We start from the raw sequence: 16982 nt of genomic DNA on the forward strand, positions 1-16982 counted from the left end.
TTTATATTAGAAATGCTGACTATCTTCCTATAAATTTAACACAGTAGAAGTAAACTTCCATCAACCAATAAATAAATAAATAGAAATATCACTAATATAAGCCTCCTCTACTGAAGAGAAATCCCATTCTAAGAGATTCATCCAAAAGATTTTAGCACCTAAGATTTTGTGTGTGTGTGTGCCCTTTTAACTCGCTCTTATTCCATAGATCTAACCTATCTTAAGCAATGCATCACACAAAATAAAGATGTACAATTTACTTGCATTGAGTTACCTGAAGTCTTGGATGCTACTCAGAGCAAATTTCTACCCCATCCTAATCCTGATTATCATTTTTTTCCTGGAGATAAATTAGGTAGACTGTATTCTTCTGCTACTGGAATGCTTTTTGTGGGACTCTGTATCTTTTTCTCCTTACCTCCTTTTGCATAGTTTTTTTGTTAATATACAGTTAAGAATGGTCTTGTCTGATTTATTTTTATCAGATAAAAGGAAGAAAACTCTGAATGCTAGTTCCAATGTCTCATAATAACAACATTTTAGTGTCCCTTGCCTATCTAACAGAGTACCAGTATGCTAGTAGGGCAGCTTGTTCACAAAAGGACCTATCCATAGAAATGTTGAATTTTTAAACTAGGAGTCTGTGCATTAAAGTGATAGAGAAGAGGGATACTGTACATAAAATGCAAGCACTAAATTAGAAATAACCAAAGCAAAAAACAGCCAGTCTTGATTAATAATATATAACTAGTGAAGAGCCGAATAGGAACCTATGACATCTCACTTGTTGCTAAATTGGAATGCCCATCAGTTCTCGCTAAGCTAATCAATGTGAGGAATACAGGAAGCTGAAAGTTGACCAAAGTGCTTTTTCAGGTTGAATGAGCAGCTTGTGAAGAACTTGGGGGGAAAAAAATTCCTTCCAGCATAGAATAGCGAATGATAGGTCTGAAAAGCATTTGGCATTGATACACTGAACTAATCTATATTTTAAAACCATGGTTTGCGTAATAAGCCACAAAGTGGTTGGATTTACATATGTTAAACCACAATACACACACTGCGCAATGCCAAAAGCAAATATTATTGTGGAACCCTGCAAAAGCAGATTCTGCTATTTTATTTAGACTTCATTCAGTTGCTGGGCATAATTCTATAGAGCTCATGTTAGATCTGCATTTTTAATATAGCCACTGATTTTATATTTTAATGCCCTAAAGGAAAAATAAAACTGTGTGTGATCCCTAACATTACTATTTCAAACTTTAAAAAGCTCATCTTCTGCAGGGCCACAAAAAATATAAGTGATGCCCTGAATAATGTTACCAAGAAGTGGCAAAAGGTGTAGATAGTGGGTTTTTTATCATTAAAAAAGCATACTAAACACAACTGTATGATGCATACTACTCATCCCCCTATTGTGTAGAATGTATTAATAAAAGAGCCAGAATACTGTATTTTCACCAACATAAAATATGATTTGAGAGCTGTTAAGTGTTAGTCTACAGTAGATACTACATTTGCAAAATTGAGAGTTGTGTATTCATGTGCAAAAAAACCCCCCAAAACCTGACATTTAAATTCACTTTGAAACATACAAGTTGATTTCAAATCAATATTCTTGAAATGCCATTAAATGGGCATATCAGAAAATAATGTGTACCTAAACTTTTTGAAGATTTTTGAATTGTCCTGATTTGGAACATGGGCCCATAACACAGTCTTGAGAATAATTAGGTGTGTTAGGTCATCTGAGACACTGATAAATGATTACGAGTTTCCCTCTCTGGAAGTTACCATCTTCCATCAAAATACATTTGTACTGAGATTTGTCTTGGTTATAATAGCTTAAGATAGAGAGAGCCTTCTGGAAAGCATTTTGAATTAATTCCCCTTAAGGATGGAAGTTTTGATAAGATTTTTTTCATTGTATTGTAGCTCCTTTCATTTCAGATGTTTACAACTCTGGCAATGAAACAGCTCTCTCAAATAAAACCTGAAGACTCATTTGTACCCTTAACCACAGCACAAATATGTCCTACTAACCTATGCTGTGTCCCCAGGATGTTGTTTGGATGTCATCTCCAGTCAACAAGTCTGACAGTTTCAAGCTGTCTTTAGCTGTATCCACTCTAAAGATACAACTTTCTCTCTTCCCCTTGCGCTGAGTATTCAATTTAAATGACGATGATATATTGCCAACGTGATCTCCACAGTTCCTACTGGCCATTTCAGTTTGCAGCTGGCAGACATACCCCTCCAATGGCTGGGGTGCCCTCCATAGACATTTTGTAATATGCTGCAACAACTCAGTGGAAGTCCAGCTAATACAGAGGCCCATTTTATTTTGACCAACATTTGAGAAATCAGTAATCCTATGCTGCATTGAAATCAAATAAACCTGAAAAGAGAGTCAAATTCTATGAACTGTAAATTACTGGGTTTGGTTACCAATGGGTACATTAAGAGTTTTCCACTGCTTTAAACAACATGGGGCTTCTGATGGCATCACTTTTTATCATTTTTAATACAAAGAGGGAACCATTTTCTCTAACTGCTTCATTATGGCTCTAAGCCTGCCCAAGACTATTACCATCTACAACAGCGGCCCCCAACCTTATGGGCACCAGGTACCAGTTACATGGAGAGAGGTTTTTCTGCAGGCTGGAGGTGTGGTTTCATGTGCTGCCTTCAACCCGCAGATGGGGCTTCACTTGTTTGGGTCACCTGGTTTCTGGCATCCCGCGGACCAGTGCCGGTTCACGGACCAAGGGTTGGGGACCCCTAATCTACAAGAACAAAACTGAATTTGCTAGCAGTGTTGCCATTTTCTTGCAGAAGGATCTGAACTTAACCCCGCCTTCCTGCTTTGCTCTGGGCTCCTCTCTGCAGCTGTGACTTGTCAGTTTGACTACTTTAGGACACTAGTTCAGAAGACAGTGCCCAGCTGGAAAAACAACAACAACACACACCCTGTTGTTCCTTGTGGGTGAACAACAGGAGCGCAAACAACCACAGATATGGATATGCACCAGTAGCTTTCCTTAAGGGATTTCACATTAAAATAGCAAGGACAGCACTAGTCACCAGCCTCCTTAGGTGGCATAAAATAGGGCTCAGACAGGTGACCCTGGCATGAGGGATTGCAACGGGAGGCAGAGAGCCTCCTCATCTATCCCTCCTTCACTTGCTATTTAACCGCATCATTTCCTGATCTGCTTTCTTTTCTAAACATGTAGTTGCTTGTGGATGGCAGGCTTGTCTGCCCAATCTACATTTGGAAGCCAACGTCAGGCTGAGCCTTAGCAGCAGTAAGCAAAAAAAAAAAGTCAGCAAGATCTAAGCTACGGAACATATTTTCCCTGTAAAAAATACTGAAGGGAGAGGAAGCCAGCCAGCGTCCAGATTTGAAGCTGGGGGGAATTGTAAGCCTTTCAGCCCGGGGTTTCCTTGGCTTTCCACTCGTACGCCCCCCTCCGTTTACAATCTTCCCTCACCTTCTCCAGAGATTTGGTTTCGTTCTCGGAGGGGGGAATATCCCGACGGAGAGCGACTGACTCGAGTCGCATCTCCGCTCAGCGCTCCTCTCGCGCCGAAGGAGTTGCTGGGAGTCACGTGGAAGCGGCTCCCAGTAGCGACCCCGCGCGCCTCGCTTCGGAGCGCTCGGGGTCAATCCAGTCAGCCTCCGAGGGCCGGGGAAGTCCTGCGGTTGGAGAAAATGTAAAGAAGGGGGAGGCGGGTCTCTGCAAGCCACCTGCTTCTTAAGCGTGTGTCACCATGAGTAAGAGAAGAGCGGGAAAACGGCTCGGCTCCTCACAAGGGCTTGTTTTCAAGCTGTGGGAAAAGAAGGAGGGAAGAAGCGCGTCCCCTTTAGAAGTGTAGGTTTCTGGGTTTTTTTTCTTTTTCTCCCCACTTGGTCGCGTCCTGAGGTTTCTTTCTCGCCCGCCTTACCCCCGTTGCCCCACCCCACCTCCGGGCGCATCTTTTTTTTCGCCTCAGAGCTGGCTGAAAGTTCCCTGGAACTTGGCGAGAGTAATAATAATAATAATAATAAAGTTGGAGTCACTGAAGCAGTAGGTGTGAGCTTAAATGGACTCCAGAAGATGGTAGAGGACAGGAAGGCCTGGAGGAACATTGTCCATAGGGTCGCGATGGGTCGGACACGACTTCACAACTAACAACAACAACAACAACAACAAAGTTGGAAGGGACCTTGGAGGTCATCTAGTCCAACCCCCTGCTCAGGCAGGAAACCTTATACCATTTCAGGCAAATGGCTGTCCAGTCTCTTCTTAAAAACCTCCAGTGTTGGAGCATTCACCACCTCTGGAGGCAGGTTGTTCCACTGGTTAATTGTTCTGTCAGGAAGTTTCTCCTTAGTTCTAGGTTGCTTCTCTCCTTGACTAGTCTCCATCCATTGCTTCTTGTCCTGCTTTCAGGTGCTTTGGAGAATAGCTTGGCTCCCTCTTCTTTGTGGCAGCCCCTGAGAGTGTTGGGGGAGGAAGCTAAAGGGGATCCCCCTCTCGGTCCCTCCCGTTCTGCTGGGCGGATTTCGCACCGGTCGGTTTTTTTTACGCATACGGCAATTTCTCCCGAGCTTTTGGCAATATAGATGGGGGAGGGAGGAGGCGGCGGTGGGAAGGCATTAAGGAAAAGGGTGCTCGACGTCTAACGCGACCTTCTTAACGCGATGGAGGAACGGTTAAAACTCAACGGAGACGAGCTTAACGATTAAAAAAATTGTAATTGCCGACCTCCGAGGCTGCGAGATGGGGCTTCGCCACTTTTTTTTTATATATATATATATATACTCCCGAGCTGGAGCTGCTACTGCGACGACTGGACTGGAAGCGGTTTTCATGACTTTTCGAGGGAGATTTCCTTTCTGCGGTGCTGACTGCCTCTCTTTGTATCTTTTGCTGCTATTTGGCACAAGGGAGCGGAGACGCGCCGGGCACAGCCTCCTCTGCGCCCCCCCCTACCCACCCTCCCTCCCTTCTTGCTCCTCCTATCCGGTTTATTCGGTAGCGGCGAGTACTTTTTCGCCTGCGTTTGCACGAGAGGCAACAGCTTGCCTGTCTGGCCTCCGGGGAAGCCTTGCCAAAGCCAAATAGACTGAACCGCTCACGGATTGAAGCGGGAGCCTCCAGGCTTCGTTTCTTTTCTTATCTTTTTTCTGTTTTTTGTCCGCCCCTCATTTCCAAACAGTTTCTGTAAATCAAGGCGGCCGGCTTCTCACCGCCCGCCCTCCCCTTTCCCCGCCCTCCCCCCCCCCCCCGGGCCCGGGCTTTCTTCAAAGCAGTTCCTCGTTTGCCTGGTTGTCAAACCGTGGTCGCCCCTGGATCTCGTCTTAGGCGGAGTGGGAAAAGCAGCGCCCTGTTCCTTTAAGGAGAACTGGGTGCCTTATTCTACTCCAAAGTTTCTCGATAAAGAGAACGCAGCTGAGGAAATGAAGCGTTGCCGAAGCCGCTGAAGGAAACCCGAAGCCAAGCAGGAATCTCCCAGGGAAGCGGAGTGTGAGCGCCTTTTCTCCCTTTCCCCCCCACCCACCCCCAACTCCTTCCCAAGCCTCCACATCTCCTGCTGTGGATTACCAAGGTGGCCCCCACGGCTCCTTCTGCCCCCTTCCTCCTTGGCGGGAGTTGTGGGGAAAACGCCAGGCGGCTGCAGCCCCAGTTTCTTCTCGACCGCCTTCTTTTCCTTTCCTCAGCCCAAAGAGGAACCTGCTCGACTCCCATCCCCAGTCAAGCGGGAGCCCGCCCCGCTTGCCGCCACAGCCGCCGCCGCCGCCGCCGCCGCTGCTGCTGCTTTTGCCCCTGCCGTGATGCCATGCCCCGCAGCTACAGCGGAGGAGATGACAAGGGCGGCTCCGCCGGGATCTGGCTAAAGAGCAGCTCGACAGGGCGCTACGGCTGCAGCAGCAGCAGCGGAATGAAGGATGTGGAGTCCGGTCGGAGCAGGGTGCTCCTGAACTCGGCGCCCTCCCGAGGGGACGGCTTGCTCCTCCTGGGTACCGGCGGCGGGTTTGGCTTGCGAGAGAGCCGGCGAGGCAAGCAAGGAGGAGCCCGGATGAGCCTGCTGGGGAAACCGCTCTCCCACAGCAGCAACCCGATCTACCGGCGGAACGCCAAGTACCGGAAGCTGCAGAACTATCTCTATAATGTACTGGAGAGACCCAGAGGCTGGGCTTTCATCTACCACGCGTTCGTGTGAGTAGCACGGGTGTTAGGGACGGACGCGTGCGCTCCGGCGGTGACTGAGCTTGCCACATGGGTGGGGAAGTGGGTGGAGCCCCCACCTGTCGGAAGAGTGACCCGGCGGAATGCCTTGTCAAGGCGAGGGAGGCTGTGGCGCGCGCGGGGGGGGGGACCCCGGTCAGAGGTGTGGCGGTGTATCCTAACGCCGAGGAATGCCCTTAAGCCGTTTTAACGTGCTTGCCAAATGAGCATCCCTTGAATTCTGTAGAAATATGACAGGGTGCTTCGGTATGCAAGGATCATAGTACGACCATTCAGAAGGCATATTCTGCTTCTAGTCTGTCTTCGCGTTTTTCCACATAAGAAAAAAATATATATCAAACGATAGGTGAGAAAAGATGAAAGGTTTACACGTGGGGGAAATGTGTTGTCTCCTGTTTAAAATTCAGTGAATAAGACTAGTGATTGGGTGACAGAAATCTGATTTGGGAGCATCTAAAAATCACAGAGTAAAACACCTATTCCTTTTGGATGACTCTGCAGGTTTATCACCTTAAGGCATTTCCACACCTCATAATCCTTAAAGAGTCTTCCAGCTATTTGATGTCATGTGTGATTGTGGTTATATTTCCTTAAAAAACCACACAGACAAAAAAAGGGTAGAGAACATTACAGTTAAAATCTTGGCTTGGGTATATTTTATATCTAAATTATAAATAAAAACACAGCCAAAAATACTCCCAAACCTTAGACAATTTAAGACTTTAAAACTGCAATCCTATTCTCACTCACCTGAATTTAATTTCTTGATCACGAATTACACACACACACACACACACACACACACACACACACACATATATATATATATATATATATATATATATATATATATATATATATATATATATATATATATATGTCAAATACTTGTTAATTCTTTGTTAGTAATTTACATAAATATATATATATATATATATATATATATATATATATATATATATATATATATATATATATATATATATATATATATATATATATATATATATATATATATATATATATATATATAAAACCCCACTGTAGAGTTCTTTGTAATATGTGTTAAATGACATTTAGCTGAAAATAGGAGAAGAATGCCAGTACATGCTTAGAGGTGAATCATGTAATGGCTCTTCTACCTAAGAAACAACAGTTGCAAGTATTGAAAAGGTGCAGTAGGTAAAACATGGTGAAGGTAACAAAGGTAAAAATCTTCAATATTTCCCAAAGTTAAGACACATTGCTTGTTTTCTATCAAGAAAAAGAGTACTTTATTCCCAACAATAGTAGCATTTACTAGAATATCTCAAATAGTGAAAGCATCTGACAGATTTCAGTAGCATTATGGCCTGTGAAATAGGCTGGTATTAATAATCCTGAATATGGTATCAGAAGTTGAAATAATAGCATTTAATAGGCACACTTGAACTCTCATAATCAAATAGTTTGCTACCAAAAATCTACCAGCAATCCTTAAAACAACTCTCTAAATAAATAAATATTACTTCACATATTGTTGATCGTGTTATGGAGGTTGAGAAGTAAAAGTTTGAGATAAGCTTACTAGTTTGTGATAGGGGACCAGATTCATTCCCATGGTTCTGGCCTGTGACATTATATTCCACAAGTTGTTAAGGCAGGAGGTTGCATAAATCAGCCAGTCAGTCAAGTGTGACTTGAACTACTAGGGGGATGCTAGTTTCCCCTAAGACAAAATCTTTGTCATTACTGAAAATCTACGGTTAGACATTCCTCCTCTAACGGTATGTTTCTAAGAATTCCAAGATGAACATGAGATGACAGAAACTCTACATAATTTTTGCAAATTTGAATACATATTTACATAAAGTTGTTTACAGTTCAAAATAAGGAAATTGAGACGGGCAGATGCAGAAATTTGGACTGTCATCCAGTTGATTCAGGTATAAAAAGTTGTTAAGAAGGCTCCCAAAGGATTGGCTCATCAGGGTTGTAGTTACCTAGGTAAAGATAACCGCATCTGGGAATAAATACTCGGATCCTTCTAAGCTGTCAGGCTACAACTCTTTGTGTAATAACTATGAATTTCTCTAAGCAATGAACATTTGAAAGAATATTTCATTCTTAGAAAGCAAGGAAAGGCTATTTAAAAAGAACAGCAACATAATTCCACATTTTCCAGCTAAATAATTTCAACTGTGAGGAACATTTTTCAGAAAAGAAGTTCCAGGAGCAGGTCAGTATACATTGAATGAAAGGTCTGTTGGACAAAGAAAAATATCTAGTAAACCTCTCGCAAAACTGGCCATATCTACAAAAGAGAACGCCCCAGAGATCAGTGCAAATAACCTGCTGAAAAATTTAATAATGTAGGGTTGCCACACCCCAGCATTACTTATACACCAATTATGAAAATGTTGGTGTTATAGGATGGCAGTGGCACAATAAATATTGTGTGGATGGAAGGAAAAAAGTGATTCATTCAAATGTTAACACATTCTAAAAGCTAATGACTGACGATCAATGAAGAAATTGAAGAGTTTGAAGGCAACTTTTTGAAACTAAATTGATCAAAAAGTGCTAATTAAAAGGTTTTGGAATGGCCTTCATAGCCTCTATACTTGAATTTTATTGAAAATCTGTAAGAAAGTCACAAGCAGGAAATTTGTGCAAAGAGACAGGAATATTTTTGAGCTAGAAAAGTTCTGCAAGGAAGGGGGGAAAAATCTAAACAAAAAAACCCTGTAGAAAATATTTGGAAGCTGTTATTTCAAGAGGGTTACAAAGTAATCATTAAAGATTCAAACTCCTATATCTTCCATATTCACAATTTTTTATATTTCAGAGCTGTAAACAATAGCATTCAAATGTCCAGAAAGATGCGATGTTTGTACCATATAGAATTATGTCATCTTCTATTCCCTTAGGGATTCACTGAACTGTTCAATTTGATTAGGGGTGCCTAAACTTTTGCATGCAACTATATATTTCCATTCAATCAGTTTTGCATTCATGGTAATAGCAGTTTTATTAGCTATGATCCTTTTTTTTATGGAAAGGAGAACTGAAGTACAGATAGCTACTTAGTGAACTTCTCTTCAAAAAGAAAACTAAACTGAAGTTCATGACCTGCCTTTCTCAATATGAAGTGTTGGTATGTATTTCAGATATATTGGGAGTTCTAGTTCCATCTGTTACAGAATGCTAAATTGGGAAGTATGCTCAAGACCTGACATTCATCTATTGTATTGTATAGTCAGTACTTTACTTTCACCATTTCTTCTGTAGAAATATTATACTTAGATCTTCTTTATCTGTATGGGAAGGACTTTAAATGCCTGATTTGACTGTAGAAAAATTACAGTTTTCACTGTTCCTTGATAACGGTCATATTCCAGTAAAAGTTGAGTTCTTTCCATTCCCATCAACTTAGCAGCGATGCTTAAAGTGGCAATATCATGTACATTGCACAAGAATAATGAAACTATGAGAAATACAATGATGTAATATCAACTATATTGTTCTACCACCATTAATCATGTCACTCGTGCCAGGTCTTCAAGAAAACATAATTTACAGATTCCTTCTACAACTACACATGAACGTGACAGTTTGAGAAGAGTCAATGAACTGTTGTTTCTGTTTGGAAAATTATTTTGCCATTGTCTGAAAATGTGGTTGCAGAAATGCAGAATGCTAGGTAACACTGCTGGCATCTCTTCCATTTCTAAATGTGCATGACATTGATGCTTGTGTATGATATACAAAAGTATATATTCTTAATTGTTGGTGGGTTTATTTGTTGATTTTGGTAAAACTGATTAGTTTTGAATTTCTTCTCTTTTTTGTCAGAATGTTGGAAAGTATTGTCTTGATTGCACAAGGCATGTACTGTAGCTTGTCAGACGTGATCATATGTGCTCCTAATTCTCTGTAGAAGACCTTGGAAGAATAGCTCTTATGTTATGTAGTTTTGTGTGCTCAAGTATAAGAAAAATTATCTCAAAGTGCAACAAAGTTGTGTCTTACAACAGCTCCTCAAACACCTCCTACTTTTGTACTTTATTGTAATTTTCACCTGACACTTTGTTCCTTCAGCCATTCCTTAATAACATAGGTTTGTTTTTAAATATTTGGGGGACATTTTGTTTATCCTTCTATGAAAAGAGTGAGGGTGATAAATTAGGTACAAATTCTAGCTAAAGGAACAATTGTTGAGAGAGGCCATATACAAGTTATTCCTAATACCTATTTATCCACTTGCCTCAGTTGAAATAATGATATTTACAGAAAATACAGATAGTCCTTGTTTAACAACTGCTTTGTAGGTTGACTGTTCACAGTTGTGATGGTGATGAAAAAATAATATTGCAACCAATTTTCACATTTACGACTTTCTTTGATCTGGAAAGGAAAGCAGAAGTAAGATTGTTACCATAGTCACAATTTCATTTAATTATACCTTTGCTTAACAACCAAGATTCACCATTGTCACTAAATGAGGACTACCTGTACTTGTTAGAAATCATAAAATGGTATTTTGATTATTGTAATTTAGAAAATATGTACTTTGTCATTATCTCAAAGTATTAACATCCTGAAGTATTGAAATCTGAATGTTTTAGGATACTAATAGTTTTTACTCCGTAACCTAAGAATTTCTGGTGTAAAGAAGCATATTTCAAATTATTGTAAAAGCATATTTTTCACTACTTCCTTTTGAATTGAGTTTACAAGGTCTAACATTAACTCCTTTGTAGGGCAGTAAGAAAAAATGAGAAGCAGAAAGGATCTAATGAGCGAGTAAATGTTTTTAATCTACTCCCTGAGGCTTGAAGTAGCTATGAATAGTTAAAAGATTACTATAACATCCAGTAATTTATTTAGTCCCTTGACTCAGTCTTCTATTACAGTTTTCTTTCTTCTGTAAAATATGTACTGATTTGTAGATATTTTAATAGACTTGTAGTTAAGTCACTGGGTTAAAAACCAGAGGACAATGAGTTTTAGTCCTTCCTTAGGCATATAGCTACCAGTAGTTGGATGATCTTTAGACCACTCTCTCAGCCCTTGGAAGGAGCAGTGACAAAATACTTCTGAAATAGTGCCTCAAGCCCGATGCCACAAACACTGACTCAAAGCCCTCCCCCCAAAAAAACCCACAATCCCCCCCCAAACCATTATATCTGGGCTGCAAAAGTCTAAATAAGTACATATGACAGCAAAAAGAGTCAAAACAGCCTTTGCTTCCAAATGTGGGTTATCTGGATATTTGCAAACTATATATATGTTAGAAATGTATTGTATGAATGCAGATTAAAATCAGTAAAAAAAAACGGATGAGGAAATACATTAGGACCCAACATTTTTTTCCAAAGTTTTTCCCCATCATAATTCTTGATTATAGCAATAGCACTTAGACTTATGTACCGCTTCACAATGCTTTACAGCTCTCTCTAAGCAGTTTACAGAGTCAGCATGTTGCCCCCAACAATCTGGGTACTCATTTTACCGATTTCGGAAGGATGGAAGGCTGAGTCAACCTTGAGTCTGGTGAGATTCAAACTGCCAAACTATTTATGACCGTTGTTCTATTTAGTCACATATAACACTCAATAAAAATTGGCATTTCACATTTTGCAGTGTTTTGAGCATATGTAATAAATATTCATTGGCTAAAGCTAAGATTAGTAGTTCTTGAAATGTACACACACCTTAAATTCAGTAAAAATTATTAAGTTTTCATTTAATTTAATATTTCAATATTTCACCTAGTATTTGGATAAGGAATCATTTAATTACATTATCTTTCGGATATTCCTGTAATGGGCTTTGAGAATAATATTTTACTTGGATTCATTCTTCTTATTGTAAGCCTCCTAGAGTCGCTATATCAGTGAGATGGATACATAGAAATTTAATAAAGAAATAAATTATAAAAGCATTGTTTCAGATTTTACAGATTTTACAGTAATGCTTAATTTTCAACCTAATTGCAATCATACCCATTCTGTATTGAATCGCCTACGATTGTAGTGAGAAAATAGCAGAGCTTCAATCAAATGGACACTCTTCAACAAATTCATCTTAATATACATAAGGAATTTTTATGAAATGCCAGACTGAATGTATCACTCCTTAAGTTTGTAATTCCACTTACTTAATAGAAAATTCTCCCTAGCAAGGGTATTTTGTATTGCTGCTCATAAAGCACTGAGTGCAGTTTACTAGGCTTTTATGTTGCTATTCTGATTTTATGAAGGATGGTGCTTGAGAAATAGAGGATTGCCGGATAACTGCTTTTTAGTACTGTAGCTCTTTAATATCTTTGTGGTCTTTTATAATCAATACAGTTTTCCATCTATTTTTTGCTGATAATGTAGATATTGAACTGTTGCTTAGTTGCTGATAGTTTTAGTAGAGATATCCACTTACTTTATTGGGACACTTTAAAAGCACCATGGAGAATGAATATCCATGAAGGGATTTTTTTCATTGATGAACTGTATATATTTAACTGTAGTGCTCATTATTACTGAGATGCCTAAATTAGTTTTAAATAGATACACAGTTTATAGAAATTGGAATTAATTCAGTTTAGGCATCACTATTTTAGATCATTTTCACAGATCTATACACTTTTATACATTTCTCTCATTATTACTTATGAATATGTTCTGTTAGCACTTAATGCTCCAGAAATTGTATGAATTGTCATAAAGTATGTGGTTGTGCACATACACAATACACATTTTTGACAGGATTCAAGAACGTTAACTTTTTAGCAAACACAGCCTTAGCAATATTAACCTTTTAGCAAATACAGTCTTAGCAAAAACATTAATTTATAATTGTAAAATAACTTCCAGAAAAATGAGTGATCACTAATTTGACAATTTTTACTATTGATAAATACTGTACAGTGCAGAGGTCAAGTAAAATATTTCTGGGTATTGCTGCTTTTTTAAGTTCATCTTTTCATAAGTACAGAAAATTCTTTTCATTCTTATCATCATAATTCAGCAATGTTAAACCCTATATATTATCGCTAAAGACATTTGACCAAATGCTTAGTTTTCTCCTTAGAATGAAAAAAGATGTAAAAGTTGTTGAGTTTGCCTATGATTTAAAATAATCTCTTAAATACTAGATACTTCTAAATGTGTTTCAAGGTGCAGAATAGATGTAGATGAATTCCTAATTTAGAGGTAAAACAGGGTAGCTCTAGAGATCTTTAAATATCCAGAGTAAACCTGGGACTTACTCATTTTGCTTTGCAGACTTTTTTTAGACTTCTGTGAAGATACAACCACAGTCCATATCTAGAAGCTTAGAAACACTATAGAGACTTCCGGGTGGCAAGGCTCCGCCGCCGGCAGCCATTCAGGCTGTCAGCCCCGTTGTTTCTGTGGAACCGCCGAAAACAGCACCGATCAGCTGTTTTGGCGGCTCGGAAGCCCGCTCCTCGGAAGAAGAGGAGGGGGTGAGCACCCTGGCAGGGGTAGAGCTCTCCCGGGCCGCCAGAGTTGAAACTCTGGTGGCTGAAGGATCGAGCCCCCCCCCGAAGCCTGAGTTTGCTCCGGACCTCGGGACGCCTCTGCTCCAGGGCTTTGGAGCAGAGCAGGGCGTAGCAACCATCCCTGCCAGCGAGAGTGAACTTCAGATAACTTGGATGCAGGCAGAGTGGTACAGGAGAATCAGGTGAAAGCAAGTTTATGATCTTTAACTCGGTGGACTTTGCGGAGTTTGATAAAAGTGAAAGTGCGCAACAGGCAATAGTGGGTGAAAATGGCTGCCAAATCTTCTAAAGTTCCTAGAAGTGCGGGGGCTTCCCCGGTGCAGCAATCTTCGCTACAAGCTTTAATGCCCCCCCCCGCACCTGCACCTGCACCTGTACCAACTTTTACAGTGAAAGATCTGCAGGATGTTTTGCAAGAGGCTTTGGCAAAGCAATCTCAACAATTAGCTGAACTTATGGAGGAGAAGCTTACAGAAATGAGGGCAGACATCTTACTTGCATTTCAAGGCATGGCTGTTTGTATAGAGCGTCTGGACGAGAGAGTGGAAGATCTCAGCCAAAATAATATCAGATTAGATGCAAAAATGACAGAGACTGAAAATGTGGTGGATAAGATTGACGACGGTATAGGGAGATGGAGATCGCTGTGAGAATTAGAGGTTTAAAAGAGGATTCTAAGGAAAATTTGTTTCAGAGGCTTTGGAAGGTGTTTTGGAGCGCTCAGCAGAAGAAATTATGGAGGACATAGACAAAATATTTCGTGTTAATTCATGGATTGCAAGACAAAGGAAATTACCCAGAGATGTGGTGGTTTACTTTACAAAGAGAGCAATCAGAAATGAAGTTATTCAAGCTTTTTACAATAATAAATTTGCAATTGCTGAACAAGAAGTTTTAATTTTAAAAGAGATCCCTCCAAGAATCCTAAGGAGAAGGAAGTAGTTTGCTTTTCTGGCAGAAGAATTAAGAAGACGGGATATTCAGTTCAGATGGGAGATACCAGTGGGTATGGTGGTGATGTATGCAGGCACGAGACATCGTCTTCTTACAGTGTTACAGGCACGTGATTTTTATACCAATGTTTTAAAGGCAGTCCCCATACCACTTCTGGAATCCAAAAAGAAGAATGGTGAGGGAGAGCGTCAATCACAAAGTAAGAATGCACAAGGTGCTGAAGGAGCTACGCAGATGAAAGATGGAGAATTTCAGAAAGTTACAGGAGTGGATCAAATTTCAGTATCATCGGAGGAGGTTAGAGACCAGAGAATGACACGTGCTGTTGCTAGACGAATGAGACAAGAGCAAGAACAAGAACAGCAGAGAGTTATGATGGCACCTCCAAAACTTACTTACAGTGAAGCAGTGGGAGGAGCGCGACCTAAGAGAGTGCAGGTGATTTTGGAAGAAGCGCTCCAAAAGCTTCAGGTCGCGAAAGATGGCGACAAAGTTTCTAACCTGGAATGTTAATGGTTTAAATTCACCACAGAAGAGAAAGAAAGTATTTCAATACTTAAAGCAATTTAAGAATGATGTTATTTGTCTACAAGAAACACATATTAGACCCACGGATCAAAAGTATTTGTTAAACTCAAGGTTGGGTACACAGTTTATTGCTTCTGCAACTGATAAGAAAAATGGAGTGGTTATTTATGTTAAGAATACTTTGACAGTGGCTTTAATTGAAGCAGATAAACAAGGAAGATATGTTATAATTGAACTGTTAATAGAAGGCAAGAAAACGCTTTTGGTTGGACTATATGCTCCTAATCAACAACAAGGAGATTTTTACAGTTTATTACACAGCAAGATTATTCAGTGGGATTATAAATCTTGTATTTTGATGGGAGACTGGAACAGCGTTTTGGATGTACAAATGGACAAGGGTTTTTTTAAAAAAGCACCCCAAGTCATGCTAAACTGCTTAAATCTTTTTTTTTTTTTGAGATGAAGGATGACTTGGAATTGCGAGACATTTGGAGAGAAAGGAATTTGCAAGAAAAGGACTATACTTTTTTCTCCGACAGGCATCAATCTTTCTCCAGGATTGACTTTGTATTAATTACTAATGATTTTTTTCTAGGATTAAGAAGATCAAGATTTGTCCAAGAACTATATCTGATCATAGTCCAGTATGGTTAGAGATAGAAAAAGATAATAGGGATAGACGGTCCTGGCGCTTAAATGAAAATTTGTTTAGATATCAGGAAAATGTGGAAGAGTGTAAAAAACAGATGAAGGAATTTTTTAAAATTAATATGCATAAAGGTACTTCTATTGAGATGGTTTGGGATGCTAGTAAAGCTTATATGAGAGGTGTATTAATATATTTGAACAATAAATATAGACGTAAATTGGAATTTAGGAGGAAAGAATTAGAGGATGAAATTAAGGAAAAAGAAAAGGCTTTAATTTTGAATCCATCTGATGGGAAGATTAAAGAGGTAATTACTTTATTAAGGGGTCAGTTTGATAAGTTAATGGCAGATCAAGTGGCAACTAATTTACGGTATGCTAGACATAATACTTTTTGTAATGCTAATAAACCAGGTAGATGGTTAGCTTATTTGTTAAGGAAGAAGCAAAGGGCTTCTAATATAGATAGAATAGAACATAAGGGTAAAGTAGTGTACCAGCAGAGTCTTATCAAAAAGACTTTTGTTGATTTTTATTCTAAGTTGTATGCTAGAGATAAGATTAGAGATGTAGATATAGATAATTATTTGATAAGAGCTAATATTCCTGTTCTTACGCAAGAACAAAAGGAAGGGATGAATCAATTGATAACTGATGAAGAATTTTTTTTAGCAATTAAACAACTGAAAGTGGGTAAAGCGCCGGGTACGGATGGATTGACTGCTGTGTATTATAAAAATTTACAGTTAGAGATGGTGAAGCCTTTAAGGGAATTGTTCCAGACAATTCAAATGGGAGGAGGGGTACCTCCGTCTTGGAAGACTGCTTTTATTTCTTTGATCCCGAAGGAAGATCAGGATGTCACCCAAGCAAAAAAATATAGGCCAATATCACTTTTGAATACGGACTACAAGATATTTGCCAAAGTTTTAGCTAACAGATTAATGAGGGTAATACAACAAGTAATTCATGGTGATCAAACTGGGTTTATAAGTGGTAGACAAATGAAGAACAATGTGAGACATATTGTAGATTTGTTGGAATTTTTGGAAAGAAACAATCAGATCCCTGCAGCGCTGATCTTTTTGGATGCTGAAAAAGCCTTTGAT

At 39.6% G+C, this 16982-nt stretch overlaps 1 protein-coding gene across 5 annotated transcripts in view; it reads left to right on the forward strand.

Annotated features, from left to right (window-relative positions):
* Window positions 1–5829: 5829 nt before the first annotated feature.
* The window catches only part of KCNQ5 (potassium voltage-gated channel subfamily Q member 5), a gene marked incomplete at its 5' end in the record, with an annotated part of 344629 nt that continues 333476 nt past the window's right edge, over window positions 5830–16982 (forward strand). For all 5 annotated transcript variants that reach the window (XM_081314439.1, XM_081314441.1, XM_081314443.1 and 2 more), the window contains one exon: window positions 5830–6209. In XM_081314439.1, the coding sequence (XP_081170565.1) occupies window positions 5830–6209 (380 nt within the window). The remainder of the gene's footprint in view (window positions 6210–16982) is intronic.

This window comes from Vipera berus (genome assembly GCF_964194415.1).
Source record: "Vipera berus genome assembly, chromosome: 1".
NCBI classification, from domain to species: Eukaryota; Metazoa; Chordata; class Lepidosauria; order Squamata; family Viperidae; genus Vipera; species Vipera berus.